The 18,067-nt window shown below is 40.4% G+C and overlaps 1 protein-coding gene across 1 annotated transcript in view; it reads right to left on the reverse strand.

The window, feature by feature from the left end:
- LOC135477756 (ATP-dependent translocase ABCB1-like) overlaps nucleotides 1-18,067 on the reverse strand; it is a 78,070-nt gene that overhangs the window by 10,251 nt on the left and 49,752 nt on the right. The window contains 14 exon segments of the mRNA XM_064757959.1: nucleotides 360-430; nucleotides 1,110-1,153; nucleotides 1,156-1,194; nucleotides 1,197-1,254; nucleotides 2,163-2,230; nucleotides 6,176-6,320; nucleotides 7,198-7,368; nucleotides 8,253-8,456; nucleotides 9,643-9,768; nucleotides 9,950-10,060; nucleotides 10,987-11,022; nucleotides 11,024-11,101; nucleotides 11,509-11,674; nucleotides 13,707-13,831. Coding sequence (XP_064614029.1) covers nucleotides 360-430; nucleotides 1,110-1,153; nucleotides 1,156-1,194; nucleotides 1,197-1,254; nucleotides 2,163-2,230; nucleotides 6,176-6,320; nucleotides 7,198-7,368; nucleotides 8,253-8,456; nucleotides 9,643-9,768; nucleotides 9,950-10,060; nucleotides 10,987-11,022; nucleotides 11,024-11,101; nucleotides 11,509-11,674; nucleotides 13,707-13,831 — 1,442 coding nt within the window.

Genomic DNA, 18,067 nt, shown 5'->3' on the forward strand with positions numbered 1-18,067 from the left:
TCAACAGCAAATATAGATTTGTCACATCAACAGCCAAGTGCTATGTCACCAGAACACACCCGTCAACAGCAAGTATAGATTTGTCACATCAACAGCAAGTACTATGTCACCAGAAACCACACCCGTCAACAGCAAGTATAGATTTGTCACATCAACAACAAGTGCTATGTCACCAGAACACACCCGTCAACAGCAAGTATAGATTTGTCACATCAACAGCAAGTACTATGTCACCAGAACACGAACCCGTCAACAGCAAGTATAGATTTGTCACATCAACAGCAAGTACTATGTCACCAGAACACACCCGTCAACAGCAAGTATAGATTTGTCACATCAACAAACAAGTGCTATGTCACCAGAACACACCCGTCAACAGCAAGTATAGATTTGTCACATCAACAGCAAGTACTATGTCACCAGAACACACCTGTCAATAGCAACTCTACTTTTATACTAAAGTGAACATAAATGATGTGACAAAGTCACACATTTATTTTTGTTTAGTTTGTTTATTTATTTTATTTTTTTTAGAATTTTTGCTGCACCATAAAAAGCATTTAAAATACAATGTAGAATAATATATGTTGGCCCTTTTCAGGCCAAAATTAAATGAGGGTGCATGTCACATCACTTTCTTCTTAAGGATTTCAGATATTTGGCGTAAAAAAAACAGATTGAAAATTGTTATTTTTGTAAAATCCTCAATGGTGAACTCCATGTACCTGGATTCTTCTGGTCAGTTTTGATGAATTTTTAAGTGCTCAAAATAATGTGAAAACAACACCGAAAAGTTTTTTCTAAAAGCCTACTTTAGTCATAATAAAATAATTCTTTTTGTCAAATTCCCTAATGAAAATAAAACAAATGTAAATATACAAAACCCTGATTTTTGTGCATAATGTAAGCTATGAAGTGAAATAGCTATAACTTTTGTTATATTATACACAAAATAAAACAGAATGCTGGGTTATTTTTTTTTAACATGTGATTATTACATACAAAAAATTAAAAACAAATTAAAAAAGACAAACAAATTAAGGCTGTTTATATTTACGCCGACAGCGTAAAACACCAATCTATTAAATAAATAAATAAATAATACTTACGCCCAAGATTTCTGCAAACAGGATGGCAAAGGCTGGTTGAACTCACCATTAATGAGAGCAGCAAAACAACCAACGAGAATGTAGGCCATTCTGGGGCGTTTAGTTTCATGACTCGGCCCATGGGGGCGTCAGGAAGCTTCTCCTCCTGGGCGACAGAAAATAAGACAAAAGACGATGAGACACATGTACATATATTTCATCTACTTTATTTTGGGTCGAGGTTTAACAACCAGCAATGTGATTAAGGTCAAAGAAAAAAACGCATTCTGTTTTTTTTTAACTATATATGACCTCAAAAAGGATTCAGTTTTCACTCAATGCAAAGGACAAAAGTGTGTTGGTATTTGAGGAGGACCTGTTTTTTTTTCTAATGTTAAAATTCAGAAATACCACAAATAAGAGGTATTGAAGTGCAATATCGATGTCGTGAAACTTTTTCAACTACATGGTAGCCATGGATCATTACATTTACCTCCTCTTCTTTCGTGTCCGTGGTTTGACTTGCCCTTCTTATACCTTCCTGCAGATGTCATTCTCTTCAACTCAACTTTAGCTGCCTTAGGTGATTTAGGTCCTCAATCTCAGCCTCAAACTCCTCTGCAACACCAGAGTTATCATTCCTGAAGTACTGCCAGAGCTTGCCACAACGTGGCTCAGAGGCCAATCATACGTGCATGTCACCATTTCCAGTTAATGAGACTAAATCAGAGATTTTTGGCAGGAAAAACAAATAATCAGCACAAATCCAATTAAATGTTCGCTTTTACGTTAGAATAGCCCAAATTAATTATTTTTCACAAAATATCAGCCTCATGCGTGCCAATGTTACCAATCCAGATCCGAAAGTTCCTACAAAAAATTTACAAAATTGGTGGCATTACAACTGTTTTTACACTTAAGAATCGTTTTCCCACTATAAACAGTACAGGTACATGGTAATAAATTACGATACTCTTGGCATAAAATGTAAAAAATTTGACTGTATTAACGAACATAGATTTTCTGCCAAAAATCCCCTCATCATACGACCTTTAACATTTTTAATATTCATGCCTTTTGGAATATGAGGAAATATTTTTTATTCTTGGATGTCTTGGACAGTAGAGATGTTATTAAGCGATGTATACAATAAAAAGACAATAAAAAGTAATGCAGAAATTGTTATAAAGAGTACAAACAGTGAAATCTGAGAGGAGGTATTAAGGAAGTATGATAGTTTTATATAATTCATCTAGCTATTATATACACATAAGTGAATAAGAGACAGATTAGCTGGCACTAGAAACCATCAAGTTCATTTTACGTATACGTATCTGTATGTTCGTGTTCATCCAATATAGTGTTATATTAAAACAGTAAGGAGAAATGATTCATTTGAAATTTGAAAATATTAGGGAAGGGTGTAAAAGGAGGTGATAAAGCTGTGACAGGACTACTGACAGTGTACATTTGGTAAGGAATAGCAGCTCTCAAAGGTAAGGTCAAAGCATGTAACACAAGTTCCGTGATTTTCAGAAATAAGACAAAACGCTGCATCCAAAAACCAGGCATAAATTCCCAAGCTGTGAACAAGATGGAAGACACTGAATTACCAGTGTATATGATGACCACATCTGTTCTTGTCCCATGTGATATGGAGATCGTTAAGATGGGTGGTAATTAACCGATTTAAGAAAGCTTGTAAACTGAACTAACTGGTGACTTGCTTGATGACTACATATGAGTACATAATATAGAAAAGCTAAAATTATGCGGTAGTGTAAAATGTGAAGAAACCGTTCCAACAAACTGTTTCTACATGTGCAGATAAGGGATGTGAACTACTACCCCTCAAAATATTACCCTACAAGGATGAAGCTCATGTAACTGCCTGAACTACAAGGATGAAAGCTCATGTAACTGTCTGAACTACAAGGATGAAGCTCATGTAACTGTCTGAACTACGAGGATGAAACTCATGTAACTGCCTGCACTACAAGAATGAAACCCGTGTAAGTGCCTGAACTACAACAAGGATGAAGCTCATGTAACTGTCTGAACTACAAGGATGAAGCTCATGTAACTGCCTGCACTACAAGGATGAAATCCACGTAAGTGCCTGAACTACAACAAGGATGAAGCTCATGTAAGTGCCTGAAACTACAACAAGGATGAAGCTCATGTAACTGCCTGAACTACAACAAGGATGAAGCTCATGTTACTGTCTGAACTACAAGGATGAAGCTCATGTAACTGTCTGAACTACAAGGATGAAGCTCATGTAACTGCCTGTACTACAAGGATGAAACCCACGTAAGTGCCTGAACTACAACAAGGATGAAGCTCATGTAAGTGCCTGAACTACAACAAGGATGAAGCTCATGTAACTGCCTGCACTACAAGGATGAAACCCACGTAAGCGCCTGAACTACAACAAGGATGAAGCTCATGTAACTGCCTGCACTACAAGGATGCTCAAAACACATGTAAGTGCATAAACTACACGCACTGAAGAAACATACCGGTATTTAAGCACATGCACATTTACTGCAATCAAGAACCTTCAGTTTTATGTTTAATACTACTACCACCATCAAGTAAAAGTTATCTATCAATACTTGTGACATGGAAGTGAATAAATAGACAGCTGTAGGATGGGAGCTCAGCAAACCATAATCATCTGATCCTTTCATTTTTGATGAGCTTCAAAAACAAAAGGATCTTGTTTTTGTGTCTTGGTGATGCCGGGGGGGGGGGGGGGGGGGTGTGTAAAGAGTGTGAGGGGTAATGAAGTTGATCAGATTTTTATTCCAATTATGTCATCTAAATTTTACTACACATTTCTGTGTATAAAAGGTGTACTTCATGTAAAACAGCAATAATTCTACTTAAAATGAAACTGACTTGGTTGCCAATTTGACATATATTATATGGAAATATGCTCAAAATATACTTGAGGAAAACTGACGTAAAAAAGTTTATACAAAACATCAACATTTGTATATAAAATAATAACAACAACAAAAATTTTAAAAAAACATGATATTAAGCATGAATGGGTAAAGGCATATACTAGTATTGTACACGTATGTATGAAGGGGTGGGGTGGGGGGTGGGGGGATTGATATTACTGGTACCATTAGGTTGTGTGCACAGTATGAAACTACATGGACAATACAGGTGAAGGTGATCATGCGTCGTGACGCGAGAATGTGAACTGAGGTGCGGACACAACATTGAACGGGGCCTAAACATCGGAGATGTTTGTCAACATCAGACTTTTACCTTCTGTACAGTGTTACCATCCAACCAATCAGAACACAGCATGAAATCAGACGAAGTGGGTGTTAGTATTTTCTATTAAACAAGGTAATGATTCAGGAAAATGATTAGTGTTAGTATGTCATACCAGGTGCTTGAATGGAAGAGATTAAAGTCAAGACTGAACAAGGCATTCCATTTGAATCAGAGACAGTTTTGATGTATGATAGAACCGAGAAATATTTCAAAACTGAGAGCATCTGAATCCCTCCAACATGTCCCCCACCAAAAAATCGCCAAATTTTAACACTGTAACAAGCACTGATTTCAAATACATTAGATGTTACGTCTTAACAATGGAGTGTTGATACCACAGAAAAGTTTTAATGATCTATTTATTTGATTGGTGTTTTACCCAAGAATATTTCACATATACGATGACGGCCAGCATTATGGTGGGAGGAAACTGGACAGAGCTCGGGGGAAACCCATGACCATCCGCAGGTCGTTGACAGATCTTCCCTTGTACGATCAGAGAAGCCAGCATGAACTAGATTTGAACTCTCAACGATCACAATAGTAAGAGCTCCTGGGTCATTGTGCTGCACTAGCATGCTAATCATCAGGGCAAGGAGACCCCTGACATAAAAGTCTTAACCAGGCATTGAAACCAAACACGTTTCAATTGATAATGATTTTAGTAATATGACAGGTATTCCTTAAGTAAGTGTTTTAGCAAACCAGAACCTCTAATTTAATACAAAATTTTACAGAAACTACCTGCTACATAACAGTGCTAAAAGTTTTGGCTCTTAATCTGGTTTGGATTAGCTGACATGTTGGTTTGCTGTTTCACTCATGAATATTTTGTTCATTTGATGCATTCAGTTTCATGAGTGGAAAACGCGAGTGTCTGGGTAAGCCACAGGCCTTTGGCCAGTTACAGACGTACATTTTACTTTGGTCAGTTACAGACATACATTTTACTTTGGTCAGTTACAGACATACATTTTACTTGGCCTTTGGCCAGTTACAGATGTACATTTTACTTTGGCCTTTGGCCAGTTACAGACATACATATTACTTTGGCGTTTGGCCAGTTACAGACAGACATTTTCCTCTGGCCTTTGGCCAGTTACAGACATACATTTTACTCTGGCCTATGGCCAGTTACAGACATACATTTTATTTTGGCCAGTTACATACATACATTTTACTTTGGCCTTTGGCCAGTTACATACATACATTTTATTTTGGCCTTTGGCCAGTTACAGACATACATTTTACTTTGGTCTGTAACCAGTTACAGACATACACTTCACTTTGAAACTTTTAATACTTTTGCCAATGTATTTCAAATTACATGAAAACATGTCTGTCTTTTGGATAGTGTGTCCAATCTGAAGACAGTGGCTTCAAGTGAATAATTGATAACCACCTGACAGAGACAAAAAGTCCACTGCAAATTGAATAAGTTACCGTCCACAAAATACAGATATTATCACTTACCCAATTCATCAATACTTTCGTCCAAATGTTTTGTCTGAAATTATAAAAAGAAAAGGAAACAGTTAACAAACCATCAATAATTTTCAAAGCTGACTGTCGGGAATTAGCTGATAAACAAGATACCTAAAATTTACCTGACAAAGAGCTGCACAATAGGTAATGGCAAAACAAAATTACCTCCCAAACCAGGACTTCATTTCCCCCAAACCAGGACTTCATTTAGGTTCAAAATCTTTACATAAATCCATACACAGTAAACCCCTACCCCATCCCCATTACCCACAGGTGTGTGTTTACCTGCTGTTTGACGAGGTTAGAGTACACCCCATTCTCCACCTTCATCAGCTCATCATGGCTCCCCTGTTCAACAACAACGCCGTTCTGGATGCCAACGATGACGTCTGCACCTCTGACAGTGGACAGGCGGTGAGCGATGACAATGGTGGTACGTCCATGGCTAGCCTGAAAATCACGGAAAACAAATACACTACACACATCTCAAATACACATCACAGACAGTTCGTGGAATCCAAGTATATGTATATGTGCTATAAGCGGAAAAGTGACAATGAGGCAGATTATTCTATATTGCATTTAGATATAGAGTGTTGGACTTTTCCAACTCTTACCATTGTAAAAATTTAAAAAGACAGTATAAAGTATCACACCTCTGACAGACAGGCCGTGTTCAATCCAAGATTCCTTCATTTTATTTTAGAGGAAAAATGAAGTAGCTGACATGAAAAAATATCGTTTATTAAAAAAAAATTAAATAGAATAAATAAAAACCATTCTTGAAGAGTCAATTAATTTTTAAAAGTGCATGAAAATGTTAAATGTTCTAATGCAGAACTTCATGTGGGGTTTTTCCTTCCCAAAATTCAAGGCCTACGTCCATGTAGCTCATATAATTTCTCAAATACAAACACCCACATGTAGGAAGTGAGCTACAATTTGGTCATACACTTCTCCCAGGACTGGAACTTTAAACACAATCTCAAATATGCATAAAAATTTAAAAACCAAAAAGTATTGAGGAAAATAAAGAAAAATGTGCCAAAAAAAAAAGAGAAAAAGTTTATCACTGTAGATATTGCAACAGTACAACTCTTGTCAGAGTGCAAGAAGACAATGCCCTGGGAACTGTCCTGTCACAATTCTGTACTTTTCAATGATCTGGCCAATTTTCCCAGTTTCTTATTTTCAATTACCATCTTTTAAGGTTATTCAGGCCTTGCACAAACATATTTTTTCATAAATTTTGGATAATCTGGCTTCTGTACGACAAGACAAGGTTGTGTCAGCAACCTTGGATGGGACCTCCTGACAGCAGCAGTACCTTCTCCAGGGCCTCCTGAACAATAGATTCACTCTCCATGTCTAAAGCAGACGTAGCTTCGTCCAGCAGCAGGATTTTGGGATTACGGGCGAGGGCACGAGCAATGGCTACACGCTGCTTCTGACCACCACTGAGCTGAGCGCCTCTCTCTCCTACTAGCGTCTCGTATTTCTGAAAATACACAACACTGTGCTTTAGAAAAGATCTGTCAAGACTATCAAGTATCAAGACATACTAAACTGATTCATTTATACCACTGCTGTGTTATGCTTTTTTCAATCACTCATTAATTTGACTGGCGTTTTACGACGCTCTCGCTAGAATATTTCACTTATACGACAACAGCCATCATTATGGTGGGAGGAAACCGGGAAGAGCCTAGGGAAGAGAAGAGCCTAGGGAAGAGCCTAGGGGAAGCCCAAGAACATCTGCAGGTTGCTGGCAGAAATTTCCACGTACGGCTGGAGAGGAAGCCTCCTCACACACTTACTGAGAAACCTCTATTCCTGGAGAAAGGAGGATGCATATGTTGGAAGTCGAGTGGATTACAATATTTGTCTTAGGATGTACTTGGCCTATGTAAATGAAGTTATGTTCTCAAAGGTATCAACCCTGTAATAACTTTCAGTAACTTGACTGTAAACAAAATTCAAGCATAAACTCTATAAGGTTTGAAGAAAATGTATGTATGCTTGGGATTTAACATCGTACTTAACAATTTTTCAGTCATATGACAAAGAGGAGTCAATATGTGCATGTTCTTATATTGTGTCTTCCTGTGGCAGGGTAAATCCATGCCACGAGTCAATGCCACGAGTCCATGCCAATAGTCCATGCCATGAGTCCATGCCACCAAAGTGCTGCCACCACTGAAATCTCACAGCAAAAAACACCAGACAGGACACCCCACCCAGTCACATTATACTGACACCAGGCCAACAAGTCTTGTTTCCTTGCTCTAACCTCTCAGTGCTGAGTGCCAAGCGAGGCAGCAGCAAGTACCATGTTTACAGTCTTTGGTATGACCCCTGAGAAAATGCGTTCAAATAACTAACCTGTGGGAGTTGCATGATGAAGTCGTGAGCGTTGGCCTGCTTGGCAGCCTCTTCTATCTGCTCTGGACTGATGTCCAACCGACCGTAGCGAATGTTCTCCGCGATTGTTGTCCCAAACAGCACAGGTTCCTGACTGACCACTCCGATGTGCTGTCGTAGCCAGCGGACATTCAGAGTTCGGATATCACGGGAGTCCACCTCCACCTACAAACGGGAGTGGAATTATTTATTTGATGGTCATTTCACATCTTACTCCAGACTGCTTCACCGCAAATATGATGGCAGCCTTACATGTGGAGGAAACCACAGTGCTTGGAATAAACCACCGACCTTTGGTAAGTTACTGACAAACCTCTTGTACTGTACATTATACAGGTTTTACACCGTACTCAAGAATATTTCACTTATATGACAGCAGCCAGCATTATGGTGGGAGAAAACCGGGCTTTGTAACTGAGAGGTGCAGTGTAAATCCCTAAACAAAATTATCATATACACGCATAGCATGAGCTACTGTCAAGAACTTTGGCAAGATTTTCCCCTGCATATATGCATATTCTTTCGTTCTTTCCTTTGTTACAACACAATTATCTGTGTATTTTCATGCTCATAAAACATATACCTATATTTCTGAAGTCCTGCTACGTCACAAAACAAAATGATGTATTCTACTACGATTCGAAGCTTTTGTGTATCTCGTCCTTGAGTCTCCCATTATTTTATTTAAGCTCAGAAAATGGGTAACCAACTTGGAGCATAAAAAGTCAGCAACAAAGAAAAAGTTTTTCTGTCAAACATTAAAATGAAACTTTGCCATTTAACACATGAACATTGCAATCTACCTTTACACACGCCGCTGCAAGGTGTAGACGTTTGTGACAGTTTAATTTAGGATGGAACTACTCTTGTATTATATTATCTATTATACAGTAACAGTGTAACTGCATTGTCTGAGCGATTATTGCCTGGACACATGTATCACACAAGCCATCATCCAGGTATTATCCAGGTATGTGTGAGATTGGTCAGTATACTCTCCAGGCACGGTCAAAAACAGAAAGGAGCGATGAACTAACATAAAATCTAACATCTACGCTCAGAATATACCCTAATCTCAGACAACATGTAACCTACGACAAAGCGTGAAAACATGAAGAATTTATTTCCCACAGCATATATGTAAGCATGACAATGCTTGAAATGGTGACAAACTTTTTAATCACGTAACATCAAAATATATGATTATATACTCCTTGGTTAAAGCCACCCTCAAGAATTTTCCACCTATATGATGGCAGTCAGTTTAATGGGTGGAAATTGGGGCGCCCAGGGAAAACTAACAACTTTTCACTGGGTAGTGGATTCTGATATGCACTCCGTCCAGACTTACCGTGCCGGAGGCTGGATCGTAAAACCGCTGCAGAAGCTGGACAGTGGTACTCTTACCACAGCCACTTGATCCCACCAGAGCAACCGTCTGGCCAACCTTCACCTGAAAGCTCAGACCATTCAGCACCTGGAAAAACCAGCAAATTCACATATTAAAATCCCACAATAAATATGCAAAACTTTTGTTAAACTTGAAAATTACACAAAATCTTATATAGTAGAATATGACTCTTTCGTATTCAATGTGACATTCAAAACATACAGAGACTCACTTTCATTTCGAATGAGGCTTTCCCACACTGACTCACCTTAGTGTCCTCTCGGGACGGGTAGGTAAAATGGATGTCCTTGAAGGTTATATTACCTTGAGCGTCAGCAGGTTTTTCACCTGCCTCTGAGCTGCTGTCTATGTGAGGATTCTGTGAGAATTAACAAAGGGGTATTCCAGGTAAATCCCCGATAATGAGGTCGAAGTTCAAGCATTATATCACAGGTAAATCAAAGCTAGGACAGGTATATCAGAAACATTACACATAAATCAGAACAATATTGTAGGGCAGGTGCTATTTTCAAAACCATTACAGGTAAATCTTTACTAGTTAAGGGAATCTCAACCAGTGGAGCCTACAGGCGATCTACACTTACAATAGGTAAACTCAGGTTCAACTTCTAAAGCAAAAGAGCACCGTTCATAAATTGCAACAACTAATTTGACTCCCAAAGTGATTAGTACCTACCACATAAAACCATAGCTACATACATGTATTTGCAGCATCGATGATAAGGAGTTCAATGCGACACATACAGCTGTTTACCTTGGCCATTAAACATAAAACACATTCCTCATGTCTCATGTCTAATTCCTCGTTCACACGGGCAGAGTTAAAACTGGTTTAAATCAGAAAGTGGATTTGAGCCAGTCTGACGTCATTCTGAACAGAAAACCAGGGCATTTAATTTGGTTTATTGTCCCTACTAATGACGTGACCAATTTCAGGTTTTGAGCTGGTTTATCTGTGCAGTATGAACGGTGACTGGATTAAATGCCCCGGATACGTGGAGGTCAGGGTGACGTTGCAATTTCTAAAACAGGTTTAAATGTGACCCCTGTGAACAGACAAATCCCTGAAGTGGCTTAAACCTGCATGGCCACTTGGTTGTGTGAATGCACACATTTTCGCACACAACTGGCTTCGATTTAAACTGGCTCAGAGTTGATCTGGATTAAATTTTGCCCCTGTGAGCGAGATATAACACAATTCAGAATCAGACTCAAGTCTATTGATGTAAACCCACAACTATATTTACCGCAATGGGAATTTGCTCAAGGGAGGCAACTGCTTACCTTGTCAATCATTGTATACACAGCATAAGCTGCCCCCTCTACCAGTAGAGAGTGTCTGTAGACTTGGGGCCGCATTGCCCATGGAAAATGCACCAATGATGACACTGAAGAACACCTGTGTAAAAATATAACAAAAGAAACTTGTAGTGTATCTGCTCTAAAATCCACATAAAAATGCATTTATTGAGAAAGAAAAAACCTCAGATTTCCTCCAGTATTTATTAATTTAATTGGTCTTATACAATGTATTAGAAAAATATTTCACACATACTATTGTAGCCAGTTTTATTAATTTAATTCTTTTATAGGTGTTTTATGCCGTACTCAAGGTAGAGATTCATACAAGTCAATTTTAGACCCGATTATTATGTGGTAAAATTCAGTTAAAAACTGGGTGGGGGGGGGGGGGCATGCTTTTCCTTATTTTTTTAAAACTCGAAGCTTTTTTTTATAGTGCCTTTTCGTCTACATTTTTATTCCTCCTTTCACTGTTCAGGCCGTGTAATACTCACAATGAGGGACCCTCCCTGCGGAATAGTCATCGTCTTCTCGGATTAGTTTGGACCCGTACCAAAAGCCAAGCGCGTACGAGCCAAACACTACCAGCCAGATGAATCCCATGCCAAGCCCGGTGATCATGCCTTTCTTCACTCCGGTTGTTCGAGCCTCCAAGAGGTTGGAATCATACCTGTGGAACGAAACACTGAATTAGAACAAGGTTCATCTGAGTATATGGTTAGTCCTCAGCGTCAATTTCCAACTGTCTGTCAAAATCACCTTCGATCTACCACATCCACAATCCTCATCCCTTCTTAACCTAGAACTAATGGTTTTTAAAAATTTTTTTTAGATTTTCTGGGGTGATGCTGCGGAATAGTCTCCCTAAAGCATGTGAAAAAAAAACAAAAACAAAAAAACAAAAAAAAACATGGAAATCATATAAAAAAAATATGTCTGTTAATTACGTGTGAATTTGTCTATGTTGTATTAGATTGTACATGTATAAAGGCAGTGCCCATCTTAGCTCAGGTTCATCTATATATTATATACACTGCATAGACTTAACTTTTAGTATGAATGTGCGGCATGTATGCGTGAGGGACTCCAGGAAGATTGGTCCTCCTCAGAAATCAAAGTATTATTATTATCACAACATAAATACCAGTAAGGGCAGTGATTTTTTTTCATTCATTTCATTATAGTTGATCTTCATACTCAAGAATTTTTTGCACTTCATTGGTTAGTTTTATAGGTGGAGGAAAACAAAGTGCCGGGAATAAACCACTGACCTTTGACAAGTAACTGATGAACTTACTTTTGTGATGTACATTCAGACTTATTTAAGTTTTCAACAACAAAGGGGGGAATTTGTGGAAATTCCTTTGTCAAGCAATTCTCTTAAAAATATAAATGAGCAATGCAAAGACAATGGGTAACTGCAAACTGTTTTTTTTTTTTTTTTTTTTTTTGTCAGATGGGTGTCCTGGTCGGAAGTATAAAACGCAAGTATTAATTTGTATCGTGTCAGTATGTGTGGACCCAATCCTCGGCACACAGAATGACACCGGCTCCAAAGATCACAACACTGTCTCTGACTTATTTCGCCACACTTATATGTACCCTTAGTCTTGACCTGTCGTATTGTTCCTGAAATTTATAGGCTTGATAGCCCTAATTTTGAAATTTGTCACGAAAGACTATTAAAAATTTGAAATAATACTTCACAGGGTAAGGCACAATATATAGTTTTGCAGTCCACTGCTATGACTAAATCTGATGGCACATGGTACATGGTACATGCATACTGGTATTACATCTTGGTGATTCCAGGTCAAATGACCTTGAAAACCTGTCCTTGAAACACTTTCCCTTCATTGTAACACACTTTAATAACGACAGTGTGCTATTTAGTGTGACATGGCCACACAAATGTCGGCCAAAGCTTTCACCAATGAAGCTGTCACTCCATACATGTACATCAGCAAGGTAACTTAAAAAGTTTTAAAGAAGATAATCTTCAGATTTTTGGTCTTCTTCGCCGATATTTTGGATATCATGTTATTTTTCTATGAAAGTCACAAGAAACATGATATGGTTTACAATTAACATCCATGAAGCTCAAACTGTGTATATTTCCTATCTGTTGTTCCCTTAATTTCTCAACATTTCTGCAAATGAAAGAGAACATTCAGTGCAATTTATGGACAATTGTATCATTCCATTTTTTGGAGACAAAACTACACTGGTTGGATTGGCCAATTTCAGGGTTTTCACAAAAAGTATACTTTTATCAGTCTACAACCCAATATTGCCTTCAGATGTGCCTGAATAAACACCTCGTGACCATGTGAAAAGGTTGAAGAATGACAGTAAATCAGATGTTATCAGTTGTTATCTAAGTTTAAACAGAGCTTTTATAAACCACTTACAATGCGATCCACAGATTTGTTCTACCAAGAGCAAGGTAATAACGATGGAAGGTGTGCTCTAATTCCTCAAACTATTCACATATCAAAGAGCGACTTACAGTGCCATTTATGCATCCTTTTTCATTTAATTCTGAAGACAAAAAAACTACATTGTTTGGGTTGGCCAACATCAGGCTTCACAAAAAGTTATATTTTATCAGTGTATACAGAATAATGCTTTCAGAGGAGGGCTTGAATAAAAAAGGTTGAAGAATTATCGTACAAGAGGTATGAATGAGGGGCAAGTCTCACCTTACGCACTCCTTCCGCTGGCCTCCAAACGCCACCACTGTCCTGATAGCCCCCAGCACCTCCTCTGCCACTGCCCCTGCTTTAGCATACGCCTTCAACTCCAGGCTTGTCATGTCCGCAGCCATCTGGTGACAACATCATCACATATGTATGGTCATCCACCGCAAATTAACAGGTTATATAGTTATTTGATTGGTGTTTTACTGTGAGCTCAAGGAAATTTCACTGACAGAAAACCAGGCACAGCCTTAGGAAACCAACGACCATCCGCAGGTGAGCAGACCTTCCAGCGAGGAAAACAAATGAACAGGTAACTGACAAACCATGAAATTGGCATGAGATGGGTTTCAGCCTGTGACCTCAGTGGTCAAGAGCTATAAATGGACGGGCTATACATGTACCCAGATTCCAAAAATTTTTACAATATGAAGGAGCAAATTTCTGTGCAATTTGCAGACATTTTTAATTTCATTTTGGAGATAAATACTACATGAACATTGTTGGACTGACCAATTTCAGGAGTTCACAAAAAGTATACTTAGATCAACCTACAGAGAAAAAATACCCTTGGGCTATGCTTGAAATAAGCATCTTGCACAAAAGCAGAGCAGCTGAACCAGGGATTACACTAAAATATTGAACTCTACTGAACTCTGTGAATCTAACCAAATAACAAATAGTATGGAGAAAACATGACAAAAAATAAAAATACTGTCATGGTGAAGAAACAAAATGAACAACCAGGGAAGCCACAGGCAAGCCAAATACCCCAATCACACATTGAAAAAAAAAGTCCTGTGGTCATATGTGTTAGTTGAGATGACATTTCAGAGTCTCTACGGACATCCACAACAACACAATATCTACAGTCAGATTCAGTGACTGGGCACATGCGGCAACAAGAACCCCATCAGAAAGTCAACATCAGCCTTAAACAATAAGAAACAGCAGAACAGTTTTGGTATCGATGCTTAATGGAGTTTCAGGCCCCTGGATCATGAAGCGACCTTCATCTTCGATCCTCGAGTCCTTGCTGTTACGTTTCAATGGCCATTGTTTGCACATTTTGTCCACCAACATGTACATGTTTTATGATTTATTTATTTCACTGGTGTTTTACACTGTACTAAAAGAATATTTCACTTATCTGACGGTGGCCAGCATAATGGGGGGAGGAAACCGGGCACTGCCCGGAGGAAACCCATGACTGTCCTTGGGTTGCTAGCATACATTTATTATGTTTTGGCACACCTGTTAAGTATGAAGGATAGATCGTTTCTGCTAACTGCCAGGATGTTTCCAGCCGTACACAAAATGCACTCAGCTTTGACATGAGGAATGCAGCAAAGATCCACGCAGGACTAACTGCCAGGATGACCAGAGTGAGTCTCCAGCCGTACACAAAATCCACTCACCTTTGACATGAGGAAAGCGGTGAAGGCCATTGTGCGACTATCTGTCAGGATGACCAGAGTGAGTTTCCAGCCGTACACAAAATCCACTCACCTTTGATATGAGGAAAGCGGCGAAGGCCATTGCGCGACTAACTGCCAGGATGACCAGAGTGAGTCTCCAGCCATACATAAAATCCACTCACCTTTGACATGAGGAAAGCGGTGAAGGCCATTGTGCGACTATCTGTCAGGATGACCAGAGTGAGTTTCCAGCCGTACACAAAATCCACTCACCTTTGATATGAGGAAAGCGGCGAAGGCCATTGCGCGACTAACTGCCAGGATGACCAGAGTGAGTCTCCAGCCATACATAAAATCCACTCACCTTCGACATGAGGAAAGCGGCGAAGGCCATTGTGTGACTAACTGTCAGGATGACCAGAGTGAGTTTCCAGCCGTACACAAAATCCACTCACCTTCAACATGAGGAAAGCGGCGAAGGCCATTGCACGACTAACTGCCAGGATGACCAGAGTGAGTTTCCAGCCGTACACAAAATCCACTCACCTTTGACATGAGGAAAGCGGCGAAGGCCATTGTGCGACTATCTGTCAGGATGACCAGAGTGAGTTTCCAGCTGTACACAAAATCCACTCACCTTCAACATGAGGAAAGCGACGAAGGCCATTGCGCAACTAACTGTCAGGATGACCAGAGTGAGTTTCCAGCCATACACAAAATCCACTCACCTTTGACATGAGGAAAGCGGCGAAGGCCATTGTGCGACTATCTGTCAGGATAACCAGAGAGAGTTTCCAGCCGTACACAAAATCCACTCACCTTCAACATGAGGAAAGCGACGAAGGCCATTGCGCAACTAACTGTCAGGATGACCAGAGTGAGTTTCCAGCCGTACACAAAATCCACTCACCTTCGACATGAGGAAAGCGGCGAAGGCCATTGTGCGACTATCTGTCAGGATGACCAGAGTGAGTTTCCAGCCTTACACAAAATCTACTCACCTTCAACATGAGGAAAGCGGCGAAGGTCAGTGCGCGACTAACTGCCAGGATGACCAGAGTGAGTTTCCAGCCGTACACAAAATCCACTCACCTTCAACATGAGGAAAGCGGCGAAGGTCAGTGCGCGACTAACTGTCAGGATGACCAGAGTGAGTTTCCAGCCATACACAAAATCCACTCTCCTTCAACATGGGGAAAGCGGCGAAGGTCAGTGCGCGACTAACTGTCAGGATGACCAGAGTGAGTTTCCAGCCGTACACAAAATCCACTCACCTTCAACATGAGGAAAGTGGCGAAGGTCATTGCGTGACTAACTGTCAGGATGACCAGAATGAGTTTCCAGCCGTACACAAAATGCACTCACCTTCAACATGAGGAAAGCGACGAAGGCCATTGCGCAACTAACTGTCAGGATGACCAGAGTGAGTTTCCAGCCATACACAAAATCCACTCACCTTCGACATGAGGAAAGTGGCGAAGGCCATTGTGCGACTATCTGTCAGGATGACCAGAGTGAGTTTCCAGCTGTACACAAAATCCACTCACCTTCAACATGAGGAAAGCGACGAAGGCCATTGCGCAACTAACTGTCAGGATGACCAGAGTGAGTTTCCAGCCATACACAAAATCCACTCACCTTTGACATGAGGAAAGCGGCGAAGGCCATTGTGCGACTATCTGTCAGGATAACCAGAGTGAGTTTCCAGCCGTACACAAAATCCACTCACCTTCAACATGAGGAAAGCGACGAAGGCCATTGTGCGACTATCTGTCAGGATGACCAGAGTGAGTTTCCAGCCGTACACAAAATCCACTCACCTTCAACATGAGGAAAGCGACGAAGGCCATTGCGCAACTAACTGTCAGGATGACCAGAGTGAGTTTCCAGCTGTACACAAAATCCACTCACCTTCAACATGAGGAAAGCGACGAAGGCCATTGCGCAACTAACTGTCAGGATGACCAGAGTGAGTTTCCAGCCATACACAAAATCCACTCACCTTTGACATGAGGAAAGCGGCGAAGGCCATTGTGCGACTATCTGTCAGGATAACCAGAGTGAGTTTCCAGCCGTACACAAAATCCACTCACCTTCAACATGAGGAAAGCGACGAAGGCCATTGTGCGACTATCTGTCAGGATGACCAGAGTGAGTTTCCAGCCGTACACAAAATCCACTCACCTTCAACATGAGGAAAGCGGCGAAGGTCAGTGCGCGACTAACTGTCAGGATGACCAGAGTGAGTTTCCAGCCGTACACAAAATCCACTCACCTTCAACATGAGGAAAGCGGCGAAGGTCAGTGCGCGACTAACTGTCAGAATGACCAGAGTGAGTTTCCAGCCATACACAAAATCCACTCACCTTTAACATGAGGAAAGCGACGAAGGCCATTGCGCAACTAACTGTCAGGATGACCAGAGTGAGTTTCCAGCCGTACACAAAATCCACTCACCTTCGACATGAGGAAAGCGGCGAAGGCCATTGTGCGACTATCTGTCAGGATGACCAGAGTGAGTTTCCAGCCTTACACAAAATCTACTCACCTTCAACATGAGGAAAGCGGCGAAGGTCAGTGCGCGACTAACTGCCAGGATGACCAGAGTGAGTTTCCAGCCGTACACAAAATCCACTCACCTTCAACATGAGGAAAGCGGCGAAGGTCAGTGCGCGACTAACTGTCAGGATGACCAGAGTGAGTTTCCAGCCGTACACAAAATCCACTCACCTTCAACATGAGGAAAGTGGCGAAGGTCATTGCGTGACTAACTGTCAGGATGACCAGAATGAGTTTCCAGCCGTACACAAAATGCACTCACCTTCAACATGAGGAAAGCGACGAAGGCCATTGCGCAACTAACTGTCAGGATGACCAGAGTGAGTTTCCAGCCATACACAAAATCCACTCACCTTCGACATGAGGAAAGCGGCGAAGGCCATTGCG

This window comes from Liolophura sinensis, chromosome 11 (genome assembly GCF_032854445.1).
Source record: "Liolophura sinensis isolate JHLJ2023 chromosome 11, CUHK_Ljap_v2, whole genome shotgun sequence".
Classification (NCBI taxonomy): domain Eukaryota; kingdom Metazoa; phylum Mollusca; class Polyplacophora; order Chitonida; family Chitonidae; genus Liolophura; species Liolophura sinensis.